A 22,090-nucleotide genomic window follows, 5' to 3' on the forward strand; every position below is an offset into this window, starting at 1 on the left:
CCTCTAAAGTGAACTCACGGAAGACACAAAACACCTAAAACAAAAGCACACACACACAACTGGATTCCTAAAAGAATGATGGTTAGTCTTTAAGAATAACAAGAATAAATAAATCAGCTAAAACTATCACCAATATCTAATTAACTTACTATGTAAAAAAAAATAAAGGAATCTACACTAAGATGCAATGAAATGCTACACTAAAGAAAATTAACAAAAATCTGATAACTCAAATAAAACAGTTAACTCTACCACAGTTGAAAAGAGAACCTAAGTATGCTCATTACCTATAGAAATCAAAACCTAAACTATCATGTAATAAATTGCTGAGTTAACAAACTAAACAAAGGCCGTAAGTTGTACGCAAACGCGCAGGTCTAGTACACTGATCTTGACAATACATGTGTTTGATCAGAGGGCAATCTACACTATTAACAACCAATCAAACGTGATCTAGTCTGATTGATGTCTGCCAAATCTGGCCAACATGGATCTAAATGACTACGAACAACCAATCAAAGTTAAAACAGATGTATCAGGTTGGACATATTTGCAGCGAAGGTGAAAATTGAATCTGCTGAACCAAAGTATTTAAAATCCACAAGAGAACCACACAAGTCTGAATGTGCTGAACTGTGTGATCTGCTGATCTCGCAAATCAGCGTGTATAATAAAAAAATCTTTTTAATGCAAATCTGGTTGCGCTGAATGTCAATGATTGACAGATTAACACCCGTAGATCATGCTGATCTGCGTGAGCTGCTGAGCATGAAAGTTAGGGATTTGGGCATGATCTGATCTGGTCGATTTTGCTGATAGGTCAGAACGCTGAATCAAATAAATTTCATGAGCAACCTTCGAATCATCTGGTCTGGGCATAACCTGAACAACTCTGGATCTTCCTAGAAATAATGTTTCACCTCTTCCATAAAATGATCTCTCTCATTCTTGTTTCAATGCACAGAGAATCTTTCAGTCACCAAATAGTTGATGATGTCTGCGAATCGGGGAAAAATCTTCACATGAAGAAGTTGCTCATCCGAAAATGAATCATCAATCTGTCCAGGATTAGTGGCAGTCAGTCTAGATAGACGATCTGCTACAAAATTCTCACATCCACTCTTATCTTGAATCTCGAGATCAAATTATTGTAGCAGAAGGATCTAGCGAATGAGACGCGGTTTAGTATCTTTTTTACTTATCAAATACCGCAAGGTGACATGATCCGAGTAAACGATAGTCTTGGAGCCCAACAAATAAGAATAAAATTTTTCTAATGCAAACACTACATCTAGCAGTTCCTTTTTTGTAGTAGTGTAATTCATTTGAGCCTTGAAAAAGGTCTTGCTAGCATAATAAATAACATGAGATCTCTGTTCGATCTTTTGGCCAAGAATGACTTCAATCGCGTAATCTTATGCGTCGCACATGATTTTGAAAGGCATTGACCAATCAGGAGATCGGAGAATATTGGTGGTGGTTAGGGCTTCCTTTAGAGATAAGAATGCCTTCAAACATGCATCATCAAAACAAAATGGCTGATCTTTAAAAAGCAGGTTACATAGCGGTCTCAAAATTTTGCTGAAATCCTTGATGAATTGCCATTAGAAATCTGCGTGCCCTAAGAATGAATGCACTTGCCATACTGAGGTTGGTGAAAAACGTTTAGCTATGGACTCCACTTTGGCTTTATCGACCTTGATCTCTTTCTCGGACACAATGTGTCTTAGAACAATATTCTGCTGAACCATAAAATGACTTTTTTCTCAACTAAGCACCAAATTTGTCATCATGCATCATTTAAGTACTATTTTTAACTTCTGGAGACAATCATCAAACGAAGAGCCATAAATCAAAAAATCATCCATGAAGATCTCAAGGACGTCATCCACCATGTCGAAAAATATAGCCATCATGCACCTCTGAAATATTATCGGAGAACTACAGAGCCCGGACGATATTCTCCTAAACGCGAAGGTGCCATATGAACAGGTGAATGTTGTCTTCTTCTGGTCCTCAGGGTGAACGACTACTTGATTATATCCTGAAGAGCCATCTAGAAAACAAAAATAGTGCTGGCCTGCGGGTCGCTCTAATATCTAGTCAATGAACAACAACGAGAAATGATCTTTTCACGTTGCATTGTTCAGTTTTCGATAATCGATGCAAACTCGCCACCCTGTGGCAATTTTTGTGAGAACACTTTCTCCTTTATCATTGATGGTGACAGTGAGCCTAGATTTTTTGGGTACAACCTGGGTTGGGCTCACCCATTGACTGTCGAAGATGGAGATAGAGGATCCCTGCGTCCAGTTACTTGACTATCTCTTTCATGTAAGGATTCAGCCTCCTTTGCATTTCTCTGGAGGGTTTAGTGCCCTCTTTCATGAGGATCCGATGCATGCAAAAGGATGAGTCTATCCCCTTGAAACCCGCCACAGACCAACCGATCACCTCTTTATGCTCATGCAAAACCTAGAGAAGCTGGCACTCTTGCCCCTCTTTCTCTCATTTCTTCTTCAAATAACCCATATAACACCTCCTTAGTATGTTCTCATCTATATTGTGCTTGTTTGTAAGTAACCTCCACACCTTCCTCGTGACTAATATCATTCATGATTTTTCTTACAGTTATCTTTGGGTTATCGTGCACGCGTTTGTGAATAATACCTGAAATCTACTCTGAAGATCCACTACAAGGTTGCTCAGTGATTCACTACATGTATGCTCACTTTGATACTTCTTTACTTGAAAGAACCCTGCTCTGTGCACCTTTGTGTAATGTATCTTCCAAGGACAATCAACAAGTTCTTCCTCGTGCATACAATAGTTGTTATTGTAACTCTTTAGAATTTTTTTTATAGTTATTCCTAATCACATGATCTTTTAAAAACTCGTGACAGTACTGGAGATCATTAAACCTTTTATCGAAAGTAATTTCTCAATCGTTTGAGCCTGTTGTTAGCCAGTGAAATTGTTCACAATCATTAAGCTTTTCGTTATATAATTGGTCATACAAATGAGATGTGTCTACTTTAATAATTTTTAATTGCTCTTCATTATATGAGAATTTATTAAACGAAAATATACTCAACCATGTCTCATTAGTGTAAAAATATAAAACAATTATAATACCCAACAATGTTCATATAACTTATATAACATGCCAAAGGTTTAACTTTTCAAATGTCATTGGTGCATGGCTTTTACCCACCATTATTTGTCCCATGATATCACTGTCTTTGTCCTCTTTTATCAACATAGTATACTCATTATTATAGATATCATATGATTCTTCATTATCAATATGATCGCTGCTACCACTACCGATTGATTTTTTTATTGCACAAACTAAATCAAAATTCATTGTATCTATTACTTTATTTGCTTTCATGCATGCAACATTTCTACATTTTCAACATTCAAGATTAACCATTAAAATATTACATTCATGATCACACCTGCATCTCAATCATAAATTACATCAAAATTATAACTTATACCTAGCTTTATTGTATGCTCGAGAAGGCTGTATATCATTCAAATTACTGTGATGAAGATCACTGACACTAGTTTGCCTACGTGGTTCCACATCCTTTACAATGATCCTTTGATTATGTACAACATCAATATCATTCATTATTTGGGACAGTTGGATGATCGACAATGGACTGAACTCGATAGATGGTGTCTGAGATAAATGCACATTCTTTACAGGATTTGCATCATTTCATTCATCAACTGCTTCTTGTTTAACTATTTCTTGATTAACTTTGCACACATCCAAGCAAACATCACTATTAAATAACATCATTATCATCAAAAATATCTATTCATATTTTTTGGTTGTTTACATTTGGAATAACTATATGAGAGGCTCAATAAGTCTTTTGCATATCTAGTTTACGAGATATTAAAGTCATAAATTTCTTAAAGCTAATGTTTTTGGAGACCACTATAGATCTCCAATTAGAGTAATCATACCTACAGTAGTGTACTTTAACTCTTTCAGATGCCATTGACTGCTTACAACAACCATTATAGATATTCAATGCTTGTGCAAAGTGAATGCTAATTTCATTACATCAACACAAGAATAACAAATATTAACTAAAGGATAATCAAACAGTCATAAATCATTTACAACACAAACAAATATATATATCTATGAAAAAAATCTTAAACATAACTCTAAACGGTAAATCCAACAGCTGGGGAAGTCGATGACAACATAGGAAAATATACAAAAAAATCCACATCAACAACCAAACAAAAATACGCATGGGGATATTAAATGTTTATAGCTAAAAAAAAAGTTTGGAGTGAAAAGAAAACAAACAATATATATAGTTTGTATGAAACTCACCTTTTAAACTTGTAGATGGAAAAATTAATGACAAGGATGATACCGTAACCACCTCGAAATGCAATGCCAAATTACATGAGAATCGTCGCAAGGGGAGAGGAACATTAATGCAGAAGGTTCTATAAGGAAGTTCTTTTGAGACACAAAAAAAAAAAAAAACAAGTTACAAAAATGAGTTTATATATGATTTGCAAACTTCGTATGAATTGAAGAATTTTGGGTATGTGTCAGAAAGTCCACATATATATAGAGAAATTTGCATATATGTCATAAATTTACAAATATTTACATAGGATATTTGCAATGTTACGACGTTCAGTTTAAGTGAAGGTTCACACATATATTTATGCAATTTCTTGAAGTATATGTGAATAAGTAAGATATTTTAGTGGTTTCAGTCTAACCGGATGTGCATAAATAAATTTATGCGAGGTTCGTATTATATATGCGATGTTCAGGGTTTCACTTTCACCAAATGTTTACAAATAAATTTATGCGAGTTTTGTGAGGTCCACATAAGAAAATGTACAATTTTGGATTTAAGTGAGAGTTTGCACTAGCTGACGAGTGGTACAATTTTATCGCAATAACTTGTCAGTTCACAATTGTGAAAGGTAAAAAAGTCTTAACGAAATAGGGTATTTAGAGTTTGGACACGAGGAGAATAGAAAAAATTGTAGGGCATTTGGTAAAATGTGTCAAATTATACGTACAGTATGGTTATTTTTCATATTATTTTAGAAGTCATCTAAATCTTGTTGATTTTCTAATTGCCTGCACTGATTGTATTTCCCAACCAGAAAGTCTAGTTGACAACAATCTGTCGTGCCACTTGTAAAATTAGGCACTTCTTTTATAGGCAAGCTGAGGGATAACTCCTAAAAGATTCGAACTTGAGATCCTCTGGTCATGATGTGCGGCCTTTTATTATTATTATTATTATTATTTATGACAAGAAACCCTTGCCGAAAACTGGGTCACTTATGTGCCCACCTCCTCAGATGTAAACCCCAGGTGGGGTCACCAACACCCAAGCCCTTGTGGAGCCTAGCAATCAAAGGCACATGATGGTCCTTGGAATGTTTTATATGTATTTTTAATAAAAATAAATTTCTGAAATTATGCAGGTCCGGGTTTAGGATTCCATTTTCATGACCCAGAAAAACCAAAACCCGAAAATTAGTTACTTGGGAGGGTTCAGGTATATACCCTGATGGGTCGCGTACCTGACCTGTTGACATCCCTAGGCATTTCTGAAATATTTAGTCAGTTTTCTGGACAATACTCTTTTCTTTGGAGGGAAAAACAAAAATTTGAATAACTTTTTTCAAAAAAAAGTAATAAAAGACATTATAGTAAATATAGATTGATGAAAAATTAAACTGACTTTTTTATGTTAAAATGTTACAGTTAACAAAATCTCCTCCACTCATGGTGTTTTGATAATTTCTACCAATTGAGGCTAATAAAACTATTTTTAGGAATATTTTCATGTAAAACTTGACCTTTTGCTTAATATACCAAAAAAGTCCCATGTTTTCTTTTTAAAAAACATTTTAGGAGGCCTCACTTAGAGTAACTCACTGTAATTGTCAGTTGTGTATATTGAGATTGTTAAACTGCCCCGATTGCATAATACAACCACATCCTTTCCTTTCAAACTAAAGGTTAAAAAATTATTCTGCATAGATCTTAATTAACCATCAAACCAAGTTTAGTTCTCTATGTGAAAATTTCAGTGAAAAGTTTTTTCTTAAAATATCTTTTCAGAAAACATGGGGGTTTTTTTTTTCTAGAATATAGTGCAAAAAATGGGCCTCTAAAAGGAAATTCCCTATATTTTCATCATAACCCACCAGTACATTCAGCTAAGAACAGACTGCCCCGAGTTCCGGGATGGCTGGTTTTTCTAGACTGGTAAGAATAAACAAGTTGTTCATATGAGAAGATTGCCACAATTTTCATGAAATTTGGGTTTTCACTGCTATCACCTTGATTAAGTCTTTGCTTGGGAGCCAACGTTAGGATCAGTTGTCTGCCAAAATCATGCTGGAAAAATGATCCAACATCCACACCATTCATTGATTTTAAGGTACGGTCTCCTGTGCGAGTTGTGGGGCCCACCAAAAGTTTTGATGACATCCTCATTAGCATCTGCCATAATATTGACTTAATCGCCACAATGAATGGTAGGGATGTTGAATCATTTTTCCCACCATGATTTTGCAGAACTCTGTAGGCCTCCCCTTTTTGGTGTCTTGGATTTTGAATGAAATGGGAGACGAGAAAGGATTTGACAAGCCAAATCTCTTTCTTTGAATTTCAACTACATCCTCACGAACTTCTAACACCTTCTCTTGGCTGGTATTCTTATTTTTGGTAAGCTGACTGAGCAAAATTTCAGATCCCTTTTTGGCTGGTTTTAAGATGCTTCACAAATTAATGGTGAGAAGAGTCAACATTAATGGTGAGAAGAGTCAAGTAATAGTTTTTAATGATGATAGCCAAGCTATGGAGGAGTTTGCATCGTGTTTTTTAGTATGGAAGAGACAACTTCCTCTTTAAATATTTGGACATTTTTCCATGTACAGAGGTGTGTTACGAGATTGACACTGAGCTAGGTGGAGAATAGGGCTAATGGAAGACTCGACATGTGGTTGGCAAAACTTTTCTGGTTGAATCACCTTGGAAATAATTGCAAAATTTTCTATCTAATATCTGACTAAGATGAATATGTTGATATACTAGTGAAAGAAATGGCACACCTACTTAGTCTTGTTGTTGATAGCATGCAAAAGAAATATCTCGAGCTATTCATGTAGCACTCGCAATGGCATTTCGAGAACGAAATTCTTTTAAGAGGATAATGATGTAAGACCCGCAATTTTCAGTAAAAATTCAGAATAAAACTAAGAGGTATTATATGTAAAATGATCGTATTAACCCAAAATGTGAAACAAACAAATTTCACATAGACAATTATACTTAAGACATATATATCCTCAGAGATATATGCTCAAACAGTCAAGGAGCCATAACTCACTCCCTGTACTTACATTTTTTTCTCAAAAAATATCAGCAAAACTCCAAAAATATGCGGGAGCTACAAAAATATCCGGCAGGTCACACAAAAATATCTTGTAGACCCCACATAAATATCTCATAAAAACATCAAATAACAATCATGTATGTTATTATGTTACTTTGCCCTTAAGTTTGAATCTTAGATCAGGTGAGCTAACATGATCAAAACTATACCATATGTTGATTCAAGATCCATAATTTTTTCTATAAATAAGATACCCATCCTTAAAAACTTGTCTCTCACTCTCTCCCTACATTTTCTCTCTCTAAACTCTCTCTCATCTCTCCTCTCTCTTGGTTCTAGCTTAGGCCAAGCCCACTTGCAGTGAGTTTGAACCTGCCTAGCCTAACATAAGGTCAGTTGGGTCAAATCAACTTGACCTATCAGGTTAGCCTTTCCTTCTCTTCCTTTATTTTGGTCTTAGCCTGGGTCATAGCCACTTGACCTAGACTGAGCCTACTTGAGGTGAGCTTCGACCCACCTAACCTAGACCAAACCCAGTTGGGACAAGACTCCTTAGCCTTGACTGCTTGACCTTCTCTACCATTTCCTTGACTAGGTCCAACCCATCTGACCTAGCCTAGCCCACTTTAGGTAGGTTCAAACTCAGTTGAACCTAAATTAGGTCCAATCTATTTTTGGCCTAAACCTCATCATTTAGCCATGCCTAGAAGTTCTGCAAGAGATGTTTTTGGTTGTTACTATACTAGATGTAAAGGACGTGTTCACCATGACCTAAGAGTGTCTCAAACGCCACGTTAATCCACCGCTGGCGAATCTTGGTAGGTTTGCACACCGATCTCTCTCTTTCAAGTTATTTGGTGAAATAACTGTCGTGTACGATGAGATTTTCTTTCTAAAATAATATAATCTCCTTAGTTCACACCCTCTAGGTCACCACAAGCTTGCTTTAATGTCTACACACGTAACCTTGCAACTATCGCTCAATATTTATGGTGAACTAAGTGTCATACGGTCTTAGTCCTTGGATTACGCCCTCTAAGGTATCACAAGCTTGCTTCGGTGTCCACACGCGCATCCTTGTGACTAATTCGCTATTTACTATATATATGTAAAAATATACATATACTTTGCTTACGTATTTTGTCTTGCGGACGTGATGTATGGCGTCAAGGCTCTTATTTTTCGCAATTTACTTAACCCGATGCGCGATTTCACCCACCGGTCCTTGCTTACACATTTTTTCTTGCTATTGCGCTTTATGTGTCAAGACTCCTATTTTCACAATTTACTTAGCCTGATGCATGGTTTCACTCATCGGGCCTTGCTTACGCACTTTACATTGTCATCGCACTGGTATGTGCACAGGCTCATGCTTTTATTAAATATAGTTGTGCTATAATACACATACAAATGGTGACTGATCTCTATCGCCAAAGCGATTCCAAATGCTCTTCCTTATTCAAAACATTGTTTGGCAAAAAAACCCATAATGAAAAGGTTTCAGATTTGTGCAAAATCGCTTTTACGTAAATATCTACGTCACCAGCGTATAGCCTAACTAAGGCCTATGTTTTCAACAAACCATGGAAGATGCAAAGTATGCACAACGATGCACATCTATTCTAGAACAAACGTGGTAATTTTTTCATTAAACAGGGTAGATGTTGCCAAATTTTTTGACAAAATTCTTACCGGGCTTAAAAGAGCATAGCGATTTCCTCGTTAAACAGGAAAGGTGCTGCCAAAATTTCTGACAAGATTCCCTCCAAGCAAAAAAGGAACGTCGTACTTTTTTCATCAAACAGAGGAGGTGTTGTCAAAATTTCTGGCAAATTACTCACTTGAGCTAGTATGAATGGCATAATGATGCCCTCATTGTCGAAACCCTGCTTTGATGGCTCGTTCCATTTATGCCTTCAATGACACAATACTCGTAAGGGTCGTTGCGCCTTGTTACACCAGTTCTTGATGTGGCTAAGTATGTCGATCCAAAGTGATCTTGTTTATGCATGCTCATGTGAAACATTGTACTATAATAACACTCATAAGAGCTGTTGTACTAGAGTTGGTTGTCCACTCGCAAGGGGTGAAGCACTCGTAAAGGTCATAGATGCCAAAAGTGAGGTTCTGCATGCATATGAACAAAACATAAAGATAGTCCCTGACCACACGGTATCTGACCTGTGCTTCAAAAACTGTGTGGGGTTTGGGTACATATTTCATTCGTGTAGAATCTACTGGATTGCCTATGCGGCACTCGACGTCTTAATAAGAAAGATTATGTCGTTGAACCCCTTTAGGACTTACGCTCGTTGTGGAATGATGATGATGGTACCACCTCGAGTGACATGTATGATGTTATAGATCAAAGAGTTCAAGTGACCTTCCATCACTCTTAGGTTAGGGAGTCGGGTTATCCTTAAGATCTAGGGATTGAACCCCGCTACTACAGTAAAATGATGCATCCGAACTGGCTTGGTGGCGGTCTCCTAATATAAAAATTATCGTCCCACTATGGACAGAGACATCAGGCCTCTGAAGTATACAAAATAGATAGCATAGTAAACCTCTAGATGGCCGCGTTGATGCCGAAGTCATGCTTCTCCCACGTACCAGGGGGTGAACGGTTAATATCAAAATAGTGCATTAGCTACAGATACAACGATGAATGAATGAATGTGCATTAGTGTTACTCATGCATCGCCTTATGCAATGTATTGATATTGGGACACTACTGGACAGATCGAGCAAGAGTCCCAATTTTTATATGCATGCCTAAGATAAGATCAATGATCTCTTGCTTTGATTCATGGGATACCGATATACTAAGTCATGGAGACTTGAGCTATGTTGTTTTCAACTATGATCTAAAGTGGCTTATCATATTTTCAAGTATTATACCTGTTAGAATTGCAATACTTTTTTACCAGACCAACGATGATTCTGACTTTGTTTTTTGGGGGATACACATACTGAACATGCAGTGTGATATGCAAAGCAGAGCGACATTGAGATTCAGGCTTTCTCGAGACTGTGTTGGACATTTCGTTTATAAACCCAAATTTATTTAATAATGTTTTATCAAGCAATATTGTTTATAAGAAATAACTCGTTTTGCTTTGCTTAAATGAAATACTTTGGTGGTCAATGGGTGCTTGGCCACCTATGACTTGCTTGACATTTTTTAAAACTGATGACTAACTATTATCTATTTATTGCGTACAAAGGGGTGAACAGTTAATATCGAAATAATGTATTAGCTATATGTAAAATGATGAATGAATGAATGTGTGTTAATGTTACTTATGCATCACCTTGTGCAAGGTATTGATATCGGTACACTGTTGGACTGATCAGGCAAGAAACTTAAATTGTATCCGCATGACTAAGCTAAGCTCGAGGAGCTCTTGCTTTGATTCATGAGATACTGATACGCTAAGTCATGAAGACTTGAGCTATATTGTTTTTAACTACGGTCTGAACTGAGTTCTCATGTTTTCAAGTATTATCCTTGTTAGAATTAGAATGCTATTCAACAAGACCAACGATGCTTCTGACCCCGTTTTATAGGGGATACATGTATTGAACCTGCGGTGTGATATACGGAGCAAGGCAATATCAAAATTCAGGGTTTCTACAGACTATATTGGACATTTAGTTTACAAACTCAATTTTGTTTAATATTGCTTTATCAAGCAGTATTGTTTGTAATAAATAACTCGTTTCAGTTTGCTTAAATAAAATACTGTGGTGGTGAATGAGTGCTTGATCACATACTCGTGACTTGCTCGACATCTTTTAAAACAGATGACTAATTATCGTCTATTTTTGTTGGTAAAAACTTTTTCTAAATTTCATTGCAAAGAAAAAAAATAAATCCATAAATTTTTAACCAAGTTTTGTTTTGAAAATCCGAAGCATTAGAGGTATTCTCTCCACCCTCCGGCATGCCTCATGCCCTGAGAACATGGCCTTTCACTTGCTAGCCACCCTCGTTTCCAGGAAAGCTCCACTGCGTCATGCTCTCTATGTTCTCCTACCAAGAAGCAAATAAGGAGGAAGCAAAGAATGAGGTAGGAGACAATGGTGAGAAAGACGGGAGGGGCTCCTCGCCAACCAAGGGAGTCAACTTTAGACGCGAAGGTGGCAAATCAGATAAAGGACGACGACATCCCATGGGATGCCCCCGACAAACTCGAGACCATGGACGTGTGTGTTCGACCCACCTCTCCCTCTCACACTCAATGACATACATTATTCTAACGCTACACAAACAAGCCAAAAATTTTCATTTGAAAAGTTATCATATCAAAACTTCTCATTTTTTTATATTATTTCTTGCTTCCAAACGTGCCTAAAAAAATGTCGAAACCTAAGAGAGTCGAACACGCGTCGCCTCCTTCCATTCGCTTTTATTTGTGACACAGCGCTCAACATCTTTGGTCTTTCTCCAGATCGACTTCATTGTGGGTTTCTTAACACCGCAACAAAGGGACGTCTCTCTCTCTCTCTCTCCAACCGAAACCAAACGCTAAAAATTTCACCAGGATTCGATCTCTCGATCCAACCGGATTCGGTCGAAGAAATGGCGAATGAAAGCGTCGCTGGTGAAAGCAGGGCGTTCAGCCTCACCCACACCTTCTTCTATCTCATCGGTACCCACCTCCCCCTTTCTCTCTTCTTCCCAATTCCACACTTGGAGTCTCACGAATCGCGCTAAAATCCCTCGTTTAGTGGCAGAAGAGCGCCTTTCCTTCTTGTTAGTTACTGCCACTCTTTTGCCGTTTCAGCGTCGCAGGTTCTGTCGAGGCTTCTCTCGTTTCTCCTGAACTTGTTGATAGCTCGCCGTCTTACCCAGGAGGATTATGCGGTAACGATCATTCTTGTTGCTTTTCTTGGCGCGTTTCGGGTTTTCTCTTGCTGGTGCTGCTACTATTACTGTTATTAAATTGGGAACACCAATTTAATTGTTGATGTCATTCGTCACACTTAAAATTTTCGTTGGTTCTAGATTAAAAAAATGTGAACCGAAATAGGTTCCTGGAAAACTTGATGATGAAGTCTGAAAATTTGATTGCCATGATGACTGCTGTTGCTGCTGCTGCTGCTACCACTATATAAAGCTAGTGATTTGTGTTCACGTTGTTAAAAATCATGTGTGGTCATTTTTTGCAATTCATGTTTTTTAGTGTGGAGGAAATTATGATGTAGACATTATTGAGTATTGTCCTTTGGACTTATATGCTGCAAAGAGTATGTGCTTAGTGGATTGTATTGATTTTCTTAGATTTGAATGAAGTTTGAACACTCCCCTGGAAAGGTGTAGAAATGTTGATCTTTGTTCACTTGGTTAATTGGAAATTAGTTAGGTGGGCCTTTCTAAGCAGAGCTTTTTAGATAGACTACCCACTTTTATAGACTTAGGCTATGATGAATGCAGGTTATGTACATATATTTGGCACATCCAATTGTATCATACTCTTTGGCAAAAAGTCATAGGTGCAAGATTTGTCCGACTAATCTGACCCCAGTGATGTGTTGAACATGGTTCATTTATTAGGAGTTGCACTTTGGATTGGGTGGTTTTGATCATGTGAACTTTTGATGCATTGTAGACTGCTGATTTCCAAAGCTTTTAAACAACTTGCATATGCAATACAATCGGATTATGCAAAAAATACTCTTTTATAAACAAACTATTACGGTCCAAAATCCAGAGAAAATATCTAATCCATTGCTTCAAGATCCAATTGCCAACTCATCCGGTTAAGAGGGGTTTCTCAAGTTAAAGTGGAGCCCAAGGAGGTGATATGGCTGCTGCCATGGATCCTCTCCTAGAAGAAAAGTCAATAGACACATGTCCACACCAGACCAGAGTGAAGGAAAAGGAAAGCAAGTGGGGCCCATGGGGGGTGTCAACTTGGAAGGAGGAAAAAGTCAAGCTAATGGGGCCAACTTGGAAGGAGAAGAAGAAAGGAAAGGGGGGGAATGCCTCCTCCTCTTTCCTTACTTTTTAAAAAGGTAGGGTGGGACATCCCACCCTCTTTCCTACTTTCCACACGTTCTCAAAATGTAGGAAAGGGGTCCAACTTAGGTAGCTTCCTATTTTTAAATTATGCTTTTAGTAAGTTTTATATCTAGTTAGGATCTAGTTAGGGAGGGACTCCTAGTAGTTTCAATTATATGCCTATGTTTTCGTTCGGCCAAACCATTTTGTTGTGGTGTTTTGGGACACGATCTTTGATGAATAATCCCATTGTTCTCAATATAACTTTTAAATTCATTTGAAAGGTATTCTCCTCCGGAATTGGTTCTAAGAATTTGTAGTTTACCGTTGAATTGATTTTGTATCATCATATGATAATTCTTAAAGGTAGAAAAAACTTCATGTTTATGTTTGAGGAAATATATCCAACAATATCTTGAATAATCATCAACATAAATAACATGATAGGAGAAACCTCCCATAGATATTACAGGTGCCGGTCCTCATACATCCGAGTGCACAATTTCAAAAGGTTTGGTTGAAAACATGGTTCTTTGTCCAAAAGGTAAGCTTCTTATTTTTCCAAGAATACAATCATTACAATTGAAGTTGTCTTTACATAGATTTTTAGCAAAGTGTAAATAAGCGAGCTTGACAATATTTGGATGCCCAAGATGTTTATGCTAACCATTTATATCTTTATGTTAGGCAACATTACAAAAATATTGTTTTGGAATTTGGAGAAACTCCATAAAATATAGATCTCCTTTCCTAGAGCATTCCCCAATCAACTTCTCGGATCGACGATCCCGTATCCAACATTTATTTGATGAAAATTTGATATCACACCCATGATCCGATAGTTGAGAGACCGAAAGCAAATTTAGATTTAGTTTTGGAATAAATCTAACTTTGGGAATAATAAAGCCTTGTTTTTCAAAATCTCCAATTCCTTTTATTTCAAGAGAAGCACCATCCGCGGTAGAGACAAAAGAAGATAAGTTTTTGTGTATTTAGAAAGTGCAAAAACATTTGGAGTCATATGAAAGGATGCACCCGAGTCTAAAAGCCAAGGAGTCTTACCGGGAGGGGAGAATGTTGACATGGCGGCTCCCGAAACGGATTCCTTAAGGAGAGGTTGAAGGGCTTCCATGATTTGATTTAGGGACAATATAACATTGTTGGATGTTGATGGTCCCTCTTCTTTGGTCGGTTGAAAAGTTGTAGACATAGCCACAATCTTTTTCCATTTGGGATATACCGGTTTAATGTGTCCCGGTTCTTTGCAAAAGTGACATATGATTTTGCTATAGTCTCTTCTTCCATATTGCCCACCATTTTCTCTTCCTCCTTGATTCTTGTTAAAATGAGGGGGTTTATATGTTTTTACATTATTCTCTGGTCTAGAGATTGCATAAGATCCCTCATCCTCATCTTTAGAGGGAATGTCCAAAACACTTTGATTGGTTTTATTCATTCCCAATCTAGTTTCCTCTCCACTTAATTTAGTAAGCACATCTTCTAAAAGAGGAGATGAAAAAGAAGACAAGAGAGGGGATATAGTTTGTTCAAACTCGGGTCTAAGCTCATTTAAAAAGTTAAAGAAGTGATAATCTTCTAATTGCTTTTGTCTCAACTCAATTGCCTCTCCGCTCCATTTGGATTCTTGGAGAGCAAGTTCATCCCAAATGGTGGACAATTTGGCAAAATATTCTCTAACGGACATTTCCCCTTGTTGAAGGGCTAATGCCTTCTTTTGGAAATAATATTTATGAGACAAGTCTCTTGAAGTGTACATTCTTTCAAGATATTCCCATACTTGAAAAGCTTTCTTGAACTTCAATATATTTGTATTTATTCTCGTTTCAATGGAAGAGAAAAACCATGAAAGAATTTTATAGTTTTTCATCTCCCATTCTTCATGCTTTATGCTGTATTCTTCAAAGGCTTTCTCTCTCTCTCTACCATCAAGAACCTTAATTTCACCTTCCTCAAAAATGGTGATTTTAGGTTCGGGTTTGGGAATAGTTCCTTTGACATATCCTCAAAGGCCTTTCCCTTTGATGTGTGCCTCCATATTACCAGCCCAAACATGGTAGTTGAATCCATTTAATTTAAAACCAAGGGAGAAATTAGAGTCATTTCCCCCTCTATAGAAACAACTTAAGAGAGGGAAAAACTTAAAAAAAATGAGAATCTTACCACCAAGGATTTTCTTTGAGCTTTTTCTCACAAATCGATCAATATAAGGAATGAGCACGTTCTTCGAGGCAACCTCCAAGAATAGCAAGAAAACCGAGCTCTTCTTCTATAAGCCAGACTATGATACCATGTGAAAATATCTCAAAAAGAGATAATGTGTATTACAAACACCAACTCCACAAAGGGACATGTGCACAAAGGCACAAGAACACTTGAATGAAAGTACAAAAAGGTACAATAAGAATAGCCAAATGCAAAATATATTGAATCTATATTGAACAATTGGAGAAAACAAGCTCAAACTTGAATACAAAATGAGGGGGGTTCCACCCTTATTTATAATACAAGGTAGAAGCCTTGGAGGGGATCCTACTAGACGTTGGAGCCCCTCCAATGGTTAGAAATCTAACCGTTGGAGGGGTCCAACGTCTAGTGTTGGGCCCCCTCCAAAGTTGACTTAGTCAATTAAAGGAAATAAAAAGAAAGGAAGAAAGAAGAAAGAAAAAAGAAAAAGGAAAAAAGAAAAGAAAAAGAATTAAAAAGAATTAAAAAGAATTACAAGCATATTCATAATTATGAATATGCATAAAAGCTGCAAAAGACAAAAATACCTCTGGGGGTTTTACAATAGAGAAGTGAAAGAATATATTATACTAAATGATAGATACATATGCACACACACACACACACACACACACATATATATATATATATATACAAAAGTGATACAATTTAACATGTATAATATGTAAGCAATGCGTGCCATCATACTTGGGTTTGCGCGTACTATGTTTTGTATATTTTTATGAATTTGATACATGGTGCACATATAACTACTATTGTCGTGTCATATGTTGGTTAATGAGTTTTTGACCTACATTTCTTACATAATTATATCTAAGGTGATATATCAATTCATGTGGTGAAAAATGTATATATGACCTCCATCTTGTGTGCATAACTCGAACTACGTAGGAGTTACATATGTTGAGGTTTAGTTGCTTCGTATTATGAAATGTGCATGTTCACGTATGCATGCATATAACTCGTGTTTTGTTTACGCATGCTTCGATGTTTAATTTACAAAAATATAATGTTCCTTGTGGCAAAGATTGATGCGTAGAATAATATTATTTTGTATGATATGATTTAAATGTCACGTGATGTAAAATTATGAATGCATGTGATAAATGTTTAAGTTCAATAGTGAACTATGGTTTATGAAACCTTATTTGATTAAATGTGTGATTTTATGATTTTAATACCATATAAAGTGATGTTTGATGTGATGCTTATTGATTGTATACATGCTTGTGCTTGTGTTGATGGCTATCGACCCTGAAAGTGGTCAATTGTATTGATGCATGTATCACAATAATTTTCATTGGATATGGTACCCGTTGATGAACTGTTCTCAAAAGATTCTCTGTGAGGGTGTACATGACCAGATCAGGTAATCCGGCTAGAGTGGTAAGTTTTTGTGAGAAAGTGCATTGTTCAAGAGCAGGTAGCCCGCGAAGATGGTATATTCTTCTGAGGAAGTGCATTGTCCAAGACCAGACAGACCATTCGTTTAGGGTGATAACTCCTTGTAAGGTTGTACATTTCCTATACCAGGCGATCCGGCGTGGTTATTGTGAATATTTATATGATTAAATGAAATGTTATGATGAATTGTGACGATCTTCTAAGTTGGTGGAGATCGCCAATTATGAATCTATATATTTGACTTTTCTATTGTAGCATGATTATATGCTTAACTCAGATGTGAGAATTAGATCTTTATTGATTTTAGATCTTGATATGAGGTTATAATTGCGATGCTTATATTAGCGTATAGTTGAATAACATATCACACATACAAATGACTAGGTTGACTTATAAGGGGAACGACACATCACGCCTACATAGTTTTGTTGTAAATGATTACATTATGATTGTCAGAGTGAATATATCACACCTATGTATCATGATTGATGTGTATCATAAATATGTAACTGATTTACTTAGAAAGTATGCGTGTGTTTCAGAGTAGGATGGTCAAATATGATTTGAACTGTTGTTTATAAGAATTATGAATGCATATAAAAATGATGCAATGATCTAAATGTCTTATATATATATATATATATATATACGATGACTTGTATGTCTTGAATGCATATGGATTATGCTTTTAGAAGTGAGTAATCATGATCATCGTTGTGGCGCAAGCATCACTCTCTCGACTAGAATTCTCTCGGAGCAACCGTTTTCTCTTGCGGTGTGTGGGCTCTGTCCTTGGGGGTTACGAGTCAGGGGGCTTCTGGGGCATAATAAAGTACATAGCATAATAAACACTCGAGTTGTCAGCATGTTTCGGGTTGGTCTACGTCATACCCAAGTAGACCAGGTAATCAAGAGAAAATATAAAATACTTGCTCACATTACTGTACTGTGCTTTACTTTACTTTATGTTAGTGCAAATTATTCTTGTTTCTTGAAAGTTGATAAATTCATGTTCATTGATATATATCTTGTTCTCATCTGGAGTTGATGTTAGCATGCTTAAGATTGTTATTCCATACTTGCTTATGAATTTTGAATTCATGAATAACTTATAGAAATTTTATATCTGCCTTGTTGATAGTTGCAAATTCTGAGATATTTATATCAGGCAAGCTTTAGGTGTTGCATTTTACGTTAGCTATGTGAATTTTACTGGGACTTTCTAAAGTCTCATTCTTTCAAAATAAAATAATTTTCAGGAGATATGTGATGCTAGAGCGAGTGTAGGAGGCTGGAGGGGGTTGTGCACATTGATGTTTTCGATGATCCTAAGGGCTTCGTGTTTCATTTAAATTTTAATACTTTCTGAATTGCTAAAGGACTATTTAATTGGACATTTGATTATTAGTTTAATTCTGAGTTTCAATTACTTTGTACATAGTCAATGTCTATTTGGATATGCGATGGTAGCAATTATCTTAATGTAATGTGTTCAAAGATTTAACCAAGAAACCAATTTATGAAATTGATTTCAAAAATTAATATTTTTTCGCTGTGTTTACTCACGTAATAATAACATAAGGATTTTGTCATTTGGATGCCTTAACCTTGAACCTTGTTCTACAGTGCTATTAAACGCTGATGCATGCGTAGGCTGACTCTCAAGAGCTTAATTCGATTAAGGCGATGCCAATGATGAAAAACCTGGGTTAATAATTTCTGTTATGTCATGCTCAGGATCTTGGAGACTTTTCCATTCCTTTTCATGAGATGAATCGTGACTTCATGCGCAAGATTCAAAAGAAAGAAATTGCAGAGGCTTTGAAGAAAATGAAATCAAGAAGGGCAGTTGGCCCAGATGGTATACCTATCGAGGCTTGGAAATGCTTGGGAGAGAAAGGTTTAGAATGATTGACAAATCTTTTTAACAAGATTTGGCGGACAAATAAGATGCCTAATGAGTGGAGGAAGAGTACTTTGATGCCTCTATATAAGAATAAGGGTGATATACAAGATTGCACAAACTATCGTGGTATAAAACTCATGAGTCATACTATGAAACTTTGGGAGAGGGTGATTGAGTCTAGGTTGAGGAAGGGTGTCATGATATCGGAGAATCAATTTGGTTTTATGCCTGGAAGATCTACTATGGAAGCTATACATCTTCTTAGACAACTTATTGAGAGAAATAGAGAGAGGAACAAAGATTTGCATATGGTTTTTATTGATTTGGAGAAGGCTTACGATAGAGTACTTAGGGACGTTCTTTGGTGGACAATGATGAAGAAAGGTGTTTCTCTCAAGTACATTAGTATAATTAAAGATATGTATGAAGGAGTAGTAACCAATGTCCGCACTTGTGGAGGCGTGACAACCAATTTTCCTATAACGGTTGGGTTACATCAAGGATCTGCTTTAAGCCCTTTCCTATTTGCTATAGTGATGGATGAGCTTACGAGATCAATTCAAGAAAATGTGCCGTGGTGTATGTTGTTTGCTGATGATATTGTTTTGATTGATGAGTCTAGAGCTGGGGTTAATGCTAAGTTAGAATTATGGAGATAGACATTGGAAGCAAGAGGTTTTAAGTTGAGTAAGAGTAAGACAGAATACATGGAATGTCGATTTAGTAAGCAACGAAATAGAGATGGGAGTGTAGTGAAGCTTGGTGAGCAAGAAATACCGGTGGATGATTCTTTCAAATATTTGGGATCTATCATTCAAAAGTATGGAGAAATTGATGGAGATGTAAATCATAGGATAAAGGTTGGGTGGATGAAATGGAAGAGTGCAACTGGAGTGTTGTGCGATCGTAGAATGCCATTGCGGTTGAAGGGAAAGTTTTATAGGACGACTATTAGGCCCGCTTTACTATATGGTACAGAATGTTGGGCTGCCAAGAGACATCATATTCAAAAAATGAGTGTAGCTGAGATGCGTATGCTGAGATGGATGTGTGGAAATACAATAAAAGATAAGATTCGGAACGAGGAGATACGTAAGAAGGTAGGCGTTGCACCCATTGAAAATAAGATGAGAGAGAATTGTTTACGGTGGTTTGGACATATTCGACGAAGGCCTAATGATGCTCCAGTTAGAAGGATGGAGAAATGTGAAAATATATTAGTTAAAAGAGGTCGGGGTAGGCCTAGGAAGACATGGATGGAGGTGATAGGAAAGGATATGAATGCTTTGAACCTCACCGAGGACATGGCATTGGATAGAAATGAATTGAGGAGACGGATTCATGTGGAAGACCCAAAATGATTTTCTTTGTTGGTTCATATCGCCGACCCCAATTGTTTTGGGATGAAGGCGTAGTTGTTGTTGTTTTAATAATTTCTGTTATGTAATGGTTCAATCATATTCGTTGACGATGGTTTCGTACTGGATCTGGTACTAGGAGACTAAGACACGCTCGTGCTTGCTTTTAGGCGGGCTGTCTAGTACTTGGTATGGTTGGAACGAGTCCGTTGATGAGACCGTTGCATTATTACATTTTAGAAAAAAAATATAAAATCCACATGTTGTAAACTTGAAAAAAAAATTTCTGGTATCTTTGGGTTGAAATCTGTCGGGGCATTACACTCATAGTTATACCATGAACCCTGGTGTCGATCTTATATTACCTTATCTACATCTTTCCTTTACAATAGGAAGATACCGCATGATCTAATGTAACTTCTGCCCCTAAGACTTAATACTGCGAAATGTGTGGAAGTTAATGACTTTAAAAAACATCAGAACCAGTTCTGGGCAATGTTGTGCAAATCATTGAGGTGTAGCGTTGAAGTGTAGCATAGTGCTCCACCAAAAACTGAGGCGAGGCGTAAAGCGTAAGCCTCAAATTTTTTTTAAAACTTAAAAAAGTTCTTTAAAAATATCTAAAAATATAAATAAAATTAATAAATAAAAGAAATATAACATAAGCTTTAGTCAACAAATATCATACAACAAATCATTTGGTCATAGAAGTGCTTCAATCACTAGTAATTATCATAATCGAACAATATGCGCCAAAGAGAAAGTGTAATGACTACATTAGCACATGAACCTTGTCCTTCCAAGAAGATCGATGATCATCAACGAGAGAGGGAGACCATGATTATGCAAATTTGAAGATGTGGATAGAAATGCCAGGCAAACTTTAAAACCTAATCTCTCCGCAAGCAACATTCATGAAAATGCAGAAGTCGAGATATCTTAAAGATTGTGAGAAAGAAAACTGAAGACAGCAAACTAAATTAATCAACAACTCATTAAAATTAAAATAGATGAATAATTAGTGTAAAAGCATATGCATACATGGAAATCCAAGAAAATTCATATAGGTGTTACGTGTTCAACTATAGGTAACATAAATTATTAATAAACTGAAGATAAACTTTAAGGGCACTTATATGCAAGGAATATGCATCAATATTCAATTCAGAGGATTAGATTACAAACAAAAAACCTAAGTCACACGGACTCGACTAAAAGGTTGACGCACCCGCGTCGACATGCCCCGACACGAGTGCGGCTTCAGACACGGTCAACTAAGTGTCAGACTCGTCAACGCACCTGGGCAGAGTTCGTCCACATTTTGGACTCGGTCAACTTTGACCAGTTCTATTTTTGTCCATTTATTAAAATTAATTTGGACTCGGGTCGGGTCCGGACTCGACCCGACCCGGATCCAAGACGGTATCGGGGTCGGGGACCGACCCTTAAGAGGCTATGCAGGGGGAGGGGTAGACGACAGACCCCTCCCCGCCGATCGCTCCCTCTCCCACCCGTACCTCGCTCCTCGTCCCCTTCAGGCTTGCCGCCGATGCCAGCCACCGGCGACCTTAGGTATATCCCTCCTCCCTCTTCCGTTCTTCTTCCTCTTCCTCCGGCAGGGGGCGGAGCCCCCTGCCTTGTTCGTGTTTTCCGGCACGGGGCGGAGGCCCCAGCCTCAGTTTCTTTTCTGGCAAGGAGCGGAGGCCCCTGCCTCGGATCTGTTTTCCAGTAGGGG

At 37.1% G+C, this 22,090-nt stretch overlaps 1 protein-coding gene across 3 annotated transcripts in view; it reads left to right on the forward strand.

The window, feature by feature from the left end:
* The first annotated feature begins 11,862 nt into the window (after positions 1–11,862).
* LOC149835889 (lipid transporter) overlaps positions 11,863–22,090 on the forward strand; it is a 103,913-nt gene continuing 93,685 nt past the window's right edge. For 2 of the 3 annotated variants that reach the window (XM_090008825.1, XM_090008827.1), the window contains exons 1-2: positions 11,863–12,070; positions 12,206–12,285. In XM_090008825.1, coding sequence (XP_089864951.1) covers positions 12,001–12,070; positions 12,206–12,285 — 150 coding nt within the window. In that variant the 5' untranslated portion in view covers positions 11,863–12,000. The remainder of the gene's footprint in view (positions 12,071–12,205; positions 12,286–22,090) is intronic. The other variant, XM_090008826.1, reaches the window with a different exon arrangement.

The sequence above is a fragment of the Nuphar pumila genome, chromosome 6 (genome assembly GCF_984573655.1).
Source record: "Nuphar pumila chromosome 6, dmNupPumi1.hap1.1, whole genome shotgun sequence".
Taxonomy (NCBI): domain Eukaryota; kingdom Viridiplantae; phylum Streptophyta; class Magnoliopsida; order Nymphaeales; family Nymphaeaceae; genus Nuphar; species Nuphar pumila.